A 15,178-nucleotide genomic window follows, 5' to 3' on the forward strand; every position below is an offset into this window, starting at 1 on the left:
TGCGATGACTCTCGCCGCCAAATGACATGAAACCTCCATTAGCCCTTTGAAACTAATTACCCAGTCTAACCACATGACCCTCTTTTACCCAATGGGACTGAGTCAAATGGAACTCCGGCTTAACTATGGTGAACTAGTTCAACGAATTCTGAAGAGGCCGCGATATTTTTTTAATATTTCGTGTTAGCGCCGCGAAGCAACTGTGGCTATGAGCGACGTACAGCAGTGGACAGAGATCCAGCAGGAAGGAGTGGGAGATAGGGGACTATAGTTACTCTGGGATTGTGGAAAAGGACATGATGTTGTTACGAGTTAATTTTCATTTCATTTCACTTTATTACCTTTTGCGCAAATAAGAAATTAGATTAAGGGAGAGACAACCAAGTTTACAGATGTAGCCGTTGTTAATGAATTAGTTAATCACTAGTTAATCAACGTATTCGTTGTTGTTGTTGTTTCCTGTTGGAGTGAGGCAGCGTTATAATTCTGGTGCATTTATTCAAAACTTACTAATATGTTCGGATTCCATTATTAGTACGATTGTTCGATGTCCGGGGCTTGGATGTAGGGAAGTATATATGTCACATGTGGCCATCGGACAGCTGCATGGCCGATCGGGCTAAGGCGTCCCGATCGGTAGTGGTAGCCAAGGTCGTGGTGTAGACTGGGAGGTGAGTGGTGAGTTGGAATCCTACCACTGGCTGTGCTGTCTGAGGTTTTCCCTGGGTTTTCCGAAAACTTTCCAGACGAATTTCCCCCGGTTCCCCCGGAGTTCCCCCTGGCACGGTTCCCCCTGAAGTCGGCCCAGGACGCACTCTAACCCCCCTGTCCCCCCACATTCCTTCCTGCTGTCCTCTCTCCGTCTGTTCACATCCGTACGCCACTCATAGCCGTTGCTTCGCGTCACTAACGTGGAATAAAATAACATGAAACATGTTGCAATCGGGGGTGACTAAGTTATAAAATACATTACTAATTGAAAGCGCCGCTGCGACTGTCGTTGTGATAGCTAAAAGCGCTGTCCCTACCAGTGAAGCTGAGGTCGAATTTATGCTGAGCAACGGATAAAACGGGTGAAATAGCAACGAAACACAATGAAAAAGTGCGATAGAATAAAAAAGCAAGGGCATAAAAGCTTTCGGACATAGCAACAGCACCAGTCGTGAGTAATACATCGGAAACTGACCAACTACATTATTCAAAAGAAGCGCATCTCCTGGTTCTGTTTTCTTCTCCAAATCCTCGTACGGGATTACAACAATCCTCAAAACCCCACCGAGGAGAAACGAAATCCGATTTCTTCAGAAAGCTGCTTGTTTCGATCAAGTTTATTTTGCATTGCTCTACGAGATGATCTGTTTTTCCAGTTGTCTCACGGCCTTGCACACGCTGACACACAGGAAAAAAAAAAAAAAAAAAAGTACGTGTATCAAGTTGTCAAAATGTATCTCCGTACTTGTATAAGCTCTATTAAAATAAATAAATAGAGCATCTCTAGAGGGTTTTGTGCCGGTACTAAATGTTTTGTAGTCGACAGCGGTCTGATATGGCGGACAAGACGGGTCTTGGGAAGATGTGAATCTTACATCTTCACGTTGTGCATTATTTGTGTACTTCTCTGTCTAGCTTTCTCGCAGTGTAATCTTATCGAGAGCGATTGTCCGTTTAATTTCATGGTCAGATTACATTTTTGTGCGTCCTCAGGTTGAAAATATGTGCTCGATCGTCGCCGTCGACTTCGCGTAGAAAGCATTTGATTCTACGTGGGTGTCGCAGAATCATCAACAATTCCCTACCCTCTATAGTAGTCTATCCCAGACGAGCCCAATGGTACGACTTCATAGAATATGTATCGCGAGTCCAGGACGACTCCCGCGAAATAGAGAGTTTTAATATATCGTACACTATCGCCTTTACGTGCATAAGGTTAATTTTGTTAATTTAATAAGGTTAATTTGGCGGTCTTGATAATTCGCTCAGCGTGACTTTCGGGGAATAATAGAGAGTTTTAGTATATCGTACGCTATCCCTTACAATATATATAATAATAATAAAATATAAGATATAATATATAAGATATAATTTTCCCGAAAGTCACGCTGAGCGAATTATCCAGACCGCCGAATTAACCCACTTTTACAGTACGTTCAGTAGTTTCTACTTCAAACGTCGAGATCTTTGCCGCATCGTGTATCCAGCGCTTTTTAAACGTAGCTTAGATGTAGATCAAACGCTTACAGTCGTGATCCCGCACTGGTTGACCAGCCAGTGATTACGTTTCTTCTTCTGCTCAGCGGGCATCGTGCTTGAATTGGCAACCTGGCGAGCAGTTAACGGGGAATAAATTTGGAAACGAGGCAGTGAGGGATGGTGCTTCCGGGAGTGCCTGCAAGAAGCAATTCTGGCAGGGCGCAATTTCCTGACGTCCCTTCAAACGGGACAGATTGAATTTACGGCTCGCGGCGGGGGTTGCCTCGGAGCGAGTTCCCTCGAGATAGAGAGGGCTTTAGAGGAATCCCTTTTCTCTTGCATCCTGTCTGTGTACGAGCTACAGACTTGCAACAAGGATGCCAGGGAAAACGGTAGCGCGCGCTTCAGACGTCCATAGCATATAGAGACGTTGTGTGTGTGTCTAGATGACCGGGCGCGTCCACATAGGAGTCACGCATAGAGAAATGTTGATGACGGCACTTTTAAGATGCGGCAGAGATTATTCCGACGTTAAAGTTGGGACAGACGGTCACATAAGCGATGTTGGGAAGGACACCTGCTGACGGTAAGATGGTCGCTTTGGACAGGAAGTTGAAGGTGGCTGATCACAAAGGGACGTCTGGTGCATAATCTCTTCCATACAGTTCCGGGAAGTGTACGGGTAGCGTGTGAGTTAATGATTATGAGGGACTGCGAGTGCGTGCTAACAAGGATGTTGCGGCAGTATACAGAGCACGGCGCATACTAAGTTTCAAATAGGTTTGTGTTGAAAATGTTGGTTGGCAGAAATAAACCCGACACGGGTTCGACCGGCGACACTAGTTTCTCCCTGTGTGGAAATAAATGCAACTAAAACAAAACAAAAAAATTAATACTTTCAGTTAAAATAGTTCCTGTAACATTCAATCACCGTGTATCAAACAAGCACACACGACCCGAAGGATCTTGTTCTCCATGATAATCGGAACATTAATGCCATATTTGCAAAAAGTGACTTTAACAGTAACAAAAATAAATAAAAATCCAATAATGACAGAATAATGCTTCCGAATACTCTCCTCTGCCATAACAAAATTAATGGACCTTTGAGAGCTCTATTTTTTTCTTTATACTTAGTTTTTTTCCTATACTTCCTGCAGTACACACCATTCGGCACACTGTCCGTATCCCAATGCCTTATATACAACCACCCTGTACCCAACGGCCTCATCGAAGCTTGCTTGATTAACCGTGACCGCCTTCCAAACACTCGCTTTTGTATCTGACCCACACTGCACAAACATCTCCCTCCATACACCGTCACCCAATCGAGCCTACGCGCAAAACATACAAAAGACATCTCTTGTATCAGCGGACACAACATGATACCACATACTGAGCGGCCGAACTCCACTGCAGCAGCAGGGCCAAATATATTAGTATATACAAGCATGCCCTCCTCACGTCGCAGACTCAATTTCGATTCTGCGTTGCTTCCTTATATTTTTTTTCCCCCCACTGAAGCCGATCACAAGGGGGCGCGAGTAAAAAAAGGGACCGAGAAATAGTGAAACGAGGCTTTCTTTGCTCGGTATTCGTTGCGATGGCCGGGATTTTCGTGTCATGCGGGCTTTGCCAAATCCCTCCACCAGGGCGGCCTTCCTCTCCTAGGCGTTTGCGATAAGGGCGCCTTTTGCGTCGCTATCGGAGATGGGGCGAGCGAAGCCTGGATTCCCTCGTTTGTTTTTGTATCCCGCGTTTTTATGGGTATTGTTTTTCTTTCCCCATTTACGAGGCGTGTATTCGTGTAGCCTCGTTAAAGCCGTGTGAGTAGAAACGTCTTCGAGTGTTAATGGCATCGCCGTGTATTGTGAGCAGTTAGTGATTGTTCCTCCCGCGCGGAGCTGTGTAAGGATGTCTTTCGGATTCTGCTCACGAGCTTTTCCTTATCTTTCTTTCGCACCCCCCCCCCCCCACCCACTTTCCGCTCCTTTTAAAAGAGAGGTGATGAGGAAAATAACTAGTCAGAAGGAAGGCATATAGGGAGAAACACCTGATTTGGTGTGAGATGTTCATCGGGTCTTCGCCGTCTCCGAGAGTGTGTAATTAGGTGGAATGATCGGGGGCGTATTGTTGTTTTTGTTAGTATAGGGTCAGTACTACGCGTAGATATGCTCGTAGACGTCGTCCAGATGGATTACTGGACGTTTTTCTTCACGCGTCGGATATGTAAGTATTAATTAATTACTTGTTCGCCCCCTAGCTTTGAACGTTGTTCAAGTCTACCAAATTGGTGGCGCTGTCGAACACTATGACGTCATTTGTTTACAAACAAGGAGAGGTCTATTGAAGTATGCAGTTGGGCGTTGTGAGGCCTGTGTTGTGTTCGTCCTTCTGTGTTCAATTGACTCGTCCGCTATTTACGAAGTTTAAGGACTATTTGCAGCTCTGGGGAGTAAATTTCAGGGTCGGGGGACTAAGATGGGGAGTAATTGCAATCTATAGGGGACTAGAAACTGTAATCGCTCCTCAATTTACTCCTTTTTTTTTCTTCTTAAGGTGTAAAGGATAAGGTTAGGAACGCGATATTAAGGGTGAACCATTATATCTTAATGCTGGTACCGATGCGATGCTCTTGCTGAGGACAATGGGCGAACCCCATGAAAACCAGCCTCTTAGAACCTCAGGCAGCCCGACAATTGAAAGGGAGCGCCAACTGTGCTCTTCTTTTTCTTTCTCCACTCTCGCAAGGCTGCTTGATTGCGGAGCTTAGCGATTCCTCTACGTCCAAACTTTCTCAGACGAATTTTCTTTTCTCTCCACCTCTTCCTTGTTCGAAAAGACCTGCTACCTAAGCAGAGAGAGCGTGAGTGAGGATGAGCACGTGCGAGGGCAACCATGAATTATCATCTGTTTTTCTTTCTATCCCTCTGTTTGTCCTCCCGCTCTTGTTTTTTTTTTTTCCTTCCCTCTCGTCCTCCCCTTCGGTGGGGATGAGACATTTGCTCGTCCAATTAGGCAGCCTAATCACATTTGTCGGTTCCGCAGGATTGAAGGTGCGCTACGGGGACTCGTTCTTGCGAAGGAGTCAGCAGAAGATATGTGCCGTGTAGGCGAATCTCTGTCGGTGAGGGTAAAAAAGAAGAAAAAGAAAACTGCTCTCGGTGTGGAACTAACGTCTTCTCGCACGCACTAACCATACCTAACCAGAAAACTAACTTCTTGCATATTTCCGCAATATTTTTACAGCGGCAGCCGTCTATGCGGAATTAAGCATCGAATATAGCGTGTGCGCGCCGTGTGTCCCAGATACCGCGGCGCGGTGAGTCACGGAAGAAGTGCCCTGCGAAGGTGGCGTGATACGACGTTGGGTATCACGTGAGGTGTGGTGATGCAGGTGGCGGAAGTGGAAAACACGAGACGCCGGGCCTTTCGCCAGGATGGCTCCGCCAAGGAATGTTCTTAGTGGAGGTTCTTGTCTTGTCTTGTGAAGGTCTTGTCAGAAAAGATTGTGAAGACTCATAAACATCTGAACGGGGTTCGAGGTGCAATGCATTTGTAAGAGACGTTTTCGAAGTATTAACGTATTATATGTTAAAAACTCCAAAACCCAGAGAAAGAATCGTGTTAAAGTTTGCCCACAATGCGTAGCGACACAGATGTAGCTGTATTTCAGCTGCGAGTACCAAAGGTTGCACAGCTACTCGGAATTTTCTTTGGAGCGCCATCAAAGAGCGCACTAATGTTCTTACCTGGAATCGTTATCAGACCTCTTCTTCTCTTTTTATTACACTAAGTGTACGTTCTTTTCTTTGTGGATTCTGATAGGGTTTCTAGTCACAACAGCAACATATACATGGGACAACGATCTTTATTGTCTTTATTTTAATTATTTATTTTGCGCCCACGAAACATTGTACATGTGCATCATCACAGAGGCCGGCGATTAGACGATGAAAAAGAAAATTTTCCACTTAATTTGCTGCCCACTGCCCCAGGGCACACTGGTCAGTATATAATATGAGATGATGAGGTGATAGATGAATAATGATCTATGTCGTTGGTATGACAATGTTGCCTACGCCGCGTAACATCCATGGCACATACCAAACAGGTTCTGCATGGGCACCTCATGATCAGGTAATGCCATGGCCCAATGCGCTAAAGGTCACAATATGAGTTGAGTTCAGTTAAACTGTCTAAAGGAGACCAGTGCCCCTTAGAAGAGTTTAGGAATGACAACAGTGCTTTGCGGTCAAGCAAGACGACAAAGTAGCAGGAAAGCAACAGAAAAGCAGCAGAAAAGTATTTTTGATGAAATAATTCAATTCCACTCAATTTACTTCAACGGAGCATGGTGAGGCCTGATGTTGCACTTGATGATGTAATGTTGTCCTTTGTTTTCAGGTTTTGCAGTACATACCCGATCTCTCTCCGTTTATCATCTTCTTTTCCTTTTTCAATCAAACAGAGAACCACAACTGCAGGTAAAAAATGCGGGCGTGGAAATATTTCTCAAGTAGCCTAGCAGTGAACTGAGGCCAACGAAACACAATGACGCAGTTTTCCTTTATTGGTTCGCAAACAACCAAGCCTCTACTCTCTTCGAAAAAAGGGTGGAGCAGTTACACCTTTTAGGAGGTAATAGTTGTCGCATATGTTGTGCCTAAAAGGTTGCAGAGTTCTACCTGCTACCTACGAATGATAGGATTACCGCTTCTGATTCGGTGAGCGATGTGGGTGTACGCCTTTTTGTAGCAATTTGGGATATATGATAATTACTTTTACACACTTTTATCAGACGCTATGTTGACCTACACTCTTAGAAATGAACTTCACCACATAGCACGCTCCTAGCCAACCATCACCCCGAATGACAACGTTCTCGCTCTAGATTTGTTGAAAACGGGAGGAGGAGCCTATTTTGTGCCGTGCACAAAATAGGCTCCTCCTCCCGTTTTCAACAAATCTAGAGCGAGAACGTTGTCATTCGGGGTGATGGTTGGCTAGGAGCGTGCTATGTGGTGAAGTTCATTTTTAAGAGTGTAGGTGGCAACTATAGAAGTTACCACCTTTTCACACCCTTTTTGCTTAGAGTGTATAGGCATGAAATTCGAAGTTATACGAAACCCATTTTAATATTCGAAACGGAAGCATACTACACCGTAGTGGAAGCCAGAATAAGCTCTCGCTATCTATTTATAAGACTCCGTATCGATTTCATCCTCTAGACCCGCAACGCGTACGAAATCGAATACCCAATGCTGCTTCTTTCACGAAGCACACAGAAAACCACCGTTTCGCGAAGAGTTGGAATGGGGTGGAAGAACAAACGAGCTGCGCTCTGCTGTGACAGCCATCGAGATTATATGCTCGCCGTTTTTGCTGAACCAGTAGAGACAATAGGAGATAACGAAAACCGTTGGAGGGAAGGCTGTCTCCCCCAGGACCACTGAACAACACCGCTTTAATTAAAGCCCATTACGATGCCCCAGGAAAAACTGACACCCCCCGAGATTCCCCTGGGGAACTCTTTCGACCTCACCCGATCTGAGCCCGTCCATTTTCTATTTGTTCTCGGCGCAAGGGCAATTTGCCGAGCCCGCCAAAATGGGATCTTTTCTCTCGCCCGTGAAGCTCCGTTTTTCTTGCCCAAAATGTTATTATCGGGATCTTCTGGGCTTTACTGCGTTTCTAGTGAGATTGGGGATAACAGTCGTCTTCTTTTTTTTTTTATCTTTTCTATCTTGGCGTCAAACTGTTAGGAGGTGTGTTATCGATAGCTGGATGTGTCAGACTGGTTCTAAGCTGACTTAATGTGATCGCGTCGTTCGTTTTATTCTTTATTCGCTCTGAGATCGTACGGTGTCGGCGCGCTGCGGAGAAACGACGAACTACCGTAGTGTGGATAGCTTCCTCGCGTCGTCCGCGTTTACACGTTTATTCCGTGCGTTCATTTACACGTGCGTTCCAGCTTGAGTGGCTGCTTAGGAGTTATTTCTGTTTGCCTTGTCCCTCATTGTCCACCTTTCAACCGCTTAGTGTCCTACCAGCACCCAGCAACTGCCAGATCAGGTCCCACTCCCATTGTGCAAATGCTGAGGTGACATGTATTCACGCTGCAGTCAAATAAGTATCTGTTCGTGTCAAAATTATTCGCGGTATTCAGCTTGACCTCGCGGCGTTTTCATCCTGAGAAGTTAATTGAAATGTTGTATTCTCTCCGGCTTTCGCCCTAAGCGCTTTTACTTAGCACACAAGCAGATATTTCATAATGTTGGTTAGTAAATAATGACTTGCCTTTGGTGAAGTGGCCATTTTCTTTGGAACTTCGTGGCCCGCCCTGGCTGCAACAGATCAAGAAAACAACAAATAAATAAATGCAATAAATAATTCGACTATTGATATTGACTAGATTAGGAAGCTTATCCAGACGCTTGAGCCAGAGTCGTCTATACGCAATTATGAAATCATATCGATTAGGCGTCTCACTGCAACGTCTTCCATGCTGACGTAGTTCTAAATGTTACTTTTAGCGTCACCATTCGGATGAGTGCGATGATGACGATAGAGAGAGAGAGAAAAAAAGATTTGGTTGTTTTTTTGTAAGAAAAAAATAGAACTCCTCCCCCCCCAACAAAAGAGAAAAAAAAAACTACTACTACTACTACTCACTACTTCTCAAATGCTCTGCTCGCAAGCTAAAAAAGTAAACAAAAAAATGTTAGTCCTGCAGGTGGTCGGTTCCAGCTACTCCTATATGTGTAGCCCGGCGTAAAACAGATTTGAAACAACGCGTCTTCTGTCGGGATCATCACCATCACTATCATCATCATGATCATCATCATCATCGTTCCAAGAGTTTCCCACCAATGTGACTGGTGCAAGTGATGTGGCGTTGCTGTCCTCACACTAGTGAAGCCGAAATCTCCATTTTATTTTTCCTTAAAATCAAATCAAATCGATGTGTAGAGCTTAAGAAAAATCCGGACATCCATTCCAAAACAAAGGATCACTCTCGTTACTGCAGTATTTATCACGAGGAACCGTAACTCTGTACGGCTAAATGGAAAACAGAAACACGCCTTAGCAAACAGTCATGTAGTCTGCTTGAAACCCTATCCATCTAGGAACCGTTAGCAGAAGCAAACTCTCGGCTGATATAACGTACAGGATCAGTAGTCGATATACTGCAGTCGTATTCCCTTATTCTATGGGAGCCATTTAGTTTCCACGAAGAGCCATCAAACCGCAGTAGGGGGGTGGTCGTTGGGAAACGGAGGTTTCCGTTTCCGGCACGCGTAAAGCCGCACCCGTCAAGTGTTATTGCCTGGAAGCGGGATTAACCGGAAGTTGTCCCTCCATTTCCTCCGAGAAGTAGGCAACGATGGGCTACTTCACTGGTTCTGTGTCGTGCGAACACGCCGTAACATGCGTTTCTCTTATAAACATGATTACGTGCACGTTGCAAGCGAACGGATAGGTACAGCACGTGCAAGAGGACACGTCGAATATCCCAGAAATTGAGTAAACTAATGGATGGAAAGTAATTGTTCTGAGGCTGGAGCGGAGGTTCGAAGGTCTTTTGCAAGTCGTCGGGAAGCAGATGCCAGCGTTGTCGAATTGGTCAAGGCGCTCGACCGGTAATCGAGAGATGCGAGGTTCCAATCCCTCCGCTGTCTGGCCCTTTTCGATGGCTACCATACTTCAACTGCGTGGGGCTTCCATATCATATTTTTCTTTATAAACAAATTGGTAACAGATTATTCCTCAAGTTAAAAACTACTCTCATACTATGTTATAAGATTAACTATTTCCAGTAACTTTGAATCACAGAAAATTTAGAGAAAAAGTCGTTTCCACGCGAGGCGATCTCCTTCTTGTACTACATCTGCTGCTCCGGTACATAGCTTACGCCCTCTGTAGCGAGGTCTACACAAAACACCAAATAGAAAAACTGCACGATACTAACCCTGTATGAGTGAGCAGGCCTGGTTGTCGCTTCATTTCACTATCTTCTCCCCCAATTCTCAAAAACTTCCTCAAACCCACTCAGCACCGAACAGAGCCTCATCCCCCACCGAGCTAATGAGGGTATCCTCGAAGCCCCCCCGAGAGTCTGAGAAACGTCAACTATTCGAGCTCCAGAGAATGGATTTCTGCTTCGGGAAAGACAACGGTGGCAGAGAGTGAAGGCCTGTTACTGATAGTGAGGGAAAGTATGGGCAAGAGACCGGGGCCAATTAGTTTCCCGTGGGATGCTTCTCCTTTAGCCCATGTCTCTAATCCTGGGTAACAAGGTGTACGCAAGACCGTAGCTGGGAATTAGCGTCCGTCACTGACGTATGGGGCCCGGGAGACTCTCAGTGGAGTTGAGACTTTGCTTGCGCTAAACACTGTCAAAGGGGGGGGGGGGGGAGGTTGTGGCTGGCAGAAGAAGCGTCCTTTCCAGTGCGTGTGTGTGTGTCGGTGAGATAAGGATCTTTGAAGTTTAAACTTCGTTAGGAGTGGCGTTAAGGATGTGATAGTTTGCCGCCATTTGCAGGGGAGAGTAATAGCGAGTTTCTTGAAGTTAAATGGAGCCAAGTTTGTATCTTCCGTTCACGAGGGTTCTAAAAGAGATCTGATTCTACGACGTTGCAGGGTCCACCGTAAGGACACAAGTAGTGTAAACTGTTACAGCTAACTTCAATGACAATCGTGCAGGAAAGAAAAGAAAGAGGCATCCTTAAGGGTATTGGAGGGGAGCGGAAAACGTGTCACTTTACTTGAGAGGTCAAAGGAGAGGCTTTGCACACTTTGCTTTGGAGGCTATTTTGACATGTTAGAGGACCTTAGATAACAAAATCCGAACTGTTATGCAGACAATTGTAAAACAATAACCTGGAAACTAGGGTTGACAGAACACCCCCATGGTGATGGGAGCTGCACTCTTGCTTTCGCGCAGGAAGATTTTTGTAAGGTGGGCTTCACCTATGAAAGCCTGATATTGCGGTAGAGTACGCTTTACAGGAGCTTTTTACGCCTGGACCTAATATGTGTGTGCGCGGTACGTAAGCTTGCAATGTTTTCACGATTGTACATGTTAACCGATCTCAGTATTTTGGACATTTACTTGTCTCCTTTCAATTTGAACGAAAAAGGAAATACACGTGGAAGAGTCCTATTTGTTATAAATGGCGCAGGATAGCTTTTACAGACTCGTAAAAGTGTATTTGTCTACATTAATTGGGAAAAAAAAAAAAAAAGAATAAAGGCACGCACTTGCTCATCAAACCTTGTGTGATGATAATTTGATTCCATAATTTAAAAATAACCAACAGGATACCTCTGCTTTGGAATCTGCATGCTCATGAACTGTGGGTACCATAACAATGACGCGTTAAAATTTTCAAAAAAAAAAAAAAAAAAGAGGCCCAGGTCTAATTAAGGTATCAGCTAAAATCACTTCTTTCTTGCTTACTTAGATGACTGCTTATTCCAACTTATTACGAATATCTTTGATTTCACAAAACCAAATTCAATCGGAACCAGAGAACTTCTCCGTGTACATGCGCACTGCTTCGTCGTTGAGCAGAGACTATCGTGATCATGGAACGTGTCCTAACAGCGAAGCTTCATGCTCGCACAATAGTGTCGTAAGTAAAGGAGGACGATTTGTTCCCTCCATTCGAATTCGCGCGGTCTCCTACTGCCGCAGTATATCGTCTAGAGGGAGCGGCATTGATCTCGTCTTGCGGTGGGTGCATATTTATTGGGCAGACGCACGCGAGCCGCGCGCTGCAAAGCCCCAAGAATTGAATGTACGTCGCGTGGACGCACGTGGGAACAGCGCCACCTGCTTCTCTCTCGCCCTCATTCTCTATTCATGAGCCAATTTGTAGATCGATGGGTAGTGCTCGTCGCACGCCACCTCCTCACCCTGCTTTCCTTCAGTCTTCCTTCCTTGTATATGTTGGCTTCAAGAATACTTGCTGCGATAGTTATTTTAGCCCAGTCCGGTTTTGGACTTTGCCCGGGGCTCTTTTATCTTTCCCGGCGTTGTTTGTCTTTCTTTTTATCCGCGACTGTTTTGAAATGGAATAGGGAGATCTAACTTCGGGTGGATATTGGGTAAACCGAAAAATTCCTTGCAAGCATTACGGCATCTCTTGTGGGATCGTGGACTTCCTGTCGTCCACTACGTTGCTGTAGACGCCTCAATTTGTTCTCGTGTTTTCGTCCTTCCTTCATCATCTTCATGCCATGTTCCACGAGCAGTGGGGTAGGGTACCGCACCGCCGCGGTGAAACACCCCATCTCATCGTCAGCATCTGTTGTTGTTGTTGTCTTCTTTGGGAGAAGTTAATGTTGCGTAGTGCTGGTTAGGTGGTTGGATATATACGATATAAAAATACCATCATCGTGTGGCTTACAATAGGAACTGAACGGCTTCGATATTTGTGCGTTGCCCAGAGTCACGTAGTGATTTTTACTCGCTCAGTGTTAGGATATGCTTTAGTCTGCGCTTCTTTCTGAAGCGATACGTCTATAGGGCGAACCACCACGTCACACCCTGTGAACACGAGACGTGGTCACGTGATATGGCCACGTGACGGCCCTATAAAACTCTCGCGTTGTAAACACGTTTGGTACAATGCCCAAAGATGCATGCAGCAATTTTTTTCTTTTCACAGTCAGACCACGAACTTACGCTTCAAACCCACCATTCCTTATTGGCAGTACTACTTGGATAACAAATTAGATACAGTCAAACTCCTTTATAGCGAACACCTTTTTAACGAAAATACCACTACAGCGAATTTTTTTACAGTCCCGTTGGAGCCCTATAGGTCCAATAATGGACATCCTTTTTAACGAAAATACCTTTACTGCGATTTTTTTTCGCTGTCCCCTGAGTTTCGTTGTAAAGGAGTTTGACTGTATTGCCAAATAAGCCCACGAGCTATAGAAAGCGTTAAGTTATTGTGTTGCAAACTGTAGGATGGGACACGCGCAATGCTTGCCCACGTCTCCCTTCAAAAATATGGTACTTCGCCTTCGCCCTAAAAACGTTGTTTATCATTATTTACCGGGGCATTCAAAATTAAGTCGAGTAGGTGCGAGTTGAACATATTTGCGATTCTTGAAGCTCTGAAGCTTTATTATTTTAATTTGTTAAAAAACCTAAATTCTTTCACATCACGCCGCGACTATGGGGCTGCTGGCTGCAGTCAGCAGCACGGGTGACCTGTACCCCACCGAAGGACCTCTCGCCGACACCGTACCCTGCCACACTTTCATTAAAAAATAAAGGGGGAGGCACAATAGAAAACGTAATGTGCTTTCAAGATATCGCCCAAGGTTTAAAAGAACAGAAGATAGAGAATGAGAGCGAAACAAAAGATGCCCGAGAAGACGTGCCGCGGATTAAATGAGAAACGGCGCCAAACTCAATCATTCGGGTTCGCGGGAAGAAAATCTCCCGGGATGATTGTAGAAAAGTAAACACGCATAGAACAAAAGAAAAGGTCGAATGAAGGCGGTAATAAAAGTTGCGGGAAGCGTTAGTACACAGTCGGCTGATTCGCATGCTCATCACGTTTGAACCGGCGGCGGGCAGGAGGAGAAGGAAAAATTGGATGCTGGTCGTCAGTTATGTGTGCGGGAACCCCTAGCGTACTCTGAGCCCGGGGAGCTCTCGTTAGAATAACAAGTTCGTCATATGGGGCCGATGTTGCCCCAGGGAAATGAAAAGTAAAAGGCTGCCAGTGTAGGAAATAGAGTTCGTTAGTTGCCTGCCGACTCGTTTGAGGAAGAATCACTGAATGTTCGCTGCTGGCTCGGGCTTTTCGTGCTTTGACCCGTCCCTGCAATATGACTGCTCGCTGGTCAACTTATCGCGTTTAGAAATGTTTTTTTTTTTCTTTTTTCATTGTTTTCCTGTAATTCGCGGATTTCCCGCTCGATTGAGGTTCTCTATGTCATTTGACAGGCTGTGTCGGTATATACCTTCACCCGTAGCTCTTACAGTTTCTGCGTAAACTCTTATTACTTTTGCATAAAATATTTTTAAATAAATATTCTTAAAGAAACTGCAAGTTATTGTAACCCGTATGAAGTGAGAAGCAGGGGGAATCATTGAAAATTGCAGTGAAACTCTGTAAAGCCTTATAAATATAAAGACACCGCCGCGTTCTGTCGGATGGAAATGTTTAAAGTCTCGCGACGCGCCCGGGATGGTTTGCAGTCTCTGCGATGGTATCTGCTGTTGAAAATAAGTGCTACAGTTTAAGAGAATATAGGATTGTTGCCTACACACAAGAAGGTGGTTATGAATTGCACTCAAAAATGTTCCCTCCTGATAGCGGAACAATACATGTTACGTACTTTATTAATTAAGCTAATTTGCACGATTGATAAGAAAGCCAAAGGAGTCTAGGAGACTATACACTTCAAGAAAAAACAAAGGAGTAAATTGTGGAGCAATTACTGCGTCTAGTCTCCTATGTTGAAATTACTCCCCATTTTAATCGCATGACCGTAAATTTTACTCCCCACCCACTGCAAATAGTTCCTGCATTTAGTCCCAAAAGGGACTAACAGTTCTGGCAATGTATGTAATCCCCAAAACGGACTAACTTAGAGTATATGTCTATTATTTAGTAAGCAAACGAACAACGACAGTACCCTATTTCCTGTTCGGCTATAAAGATCAGTGTACGATTCCAAGCACAAAGTGCTCGATGGCTCATCACATATATATTCATATATTTTTTTAAATTGAATCAAATAATTTCGCATCAATCGTCGTCGGTTGCTGCTCAATACAGATAGTCGGCGCCTATGCGATCACAGCGCTCCGTACAGATAACGGTCAATTATCTCGCACATCCCGTTGGCAAACGCGACGGTGCTCGGAGTACAATACTGAAAGGTAGCACATCCTCACGCTCGAGTGGCACAACAACAGACAGACAGAGCGGTTCGTCACGTGATCACGTTCCCC

At 44.9% G+C, this 15,178-nt stretch overlaps 1 protein-coding gene across 1 annotated transcript in view; it reads right to left on the reverse strand.

Annotated features, from left to right (window-relative positions):
• LOC135368512 (vesicular acetylcholine transporter-like) overlaps nucleotides 1-15,178 on the reverse strand; it is a 67,313-nt gene that overhangs the window by 22,399 nt on the left and 29,736 nt on the right. The window contains exon 2 of the mRNA XM_064601858.1: nucleotides 8,491-8,537. Coding sequence (XP_064457928.1) covers nucleotides 8,491-8,508 — 18 coding nt within the window. The 5' untranslated portion in view covers nucleotides 8,509-8,537. The remainder of the gene's footprint in view (nucleotides 1-8,490; nucleotides 8,538-15,178) is intronic.

This window comes from Ornithodoros turicata, chromosome 9 (genome assembly GCF_037126465.1).
Source record: "Ornithodoros turicata isolate Travis chromosome 9, ASM3712646v1, whole genome shotgun sequence".
Taxonomy (NCBI): Eukaryota; Metazoa; Arthropoda; class Arachnida; order Ixodida; family Argasidae; genus Ornithodoros; species Ornithodoros turicata.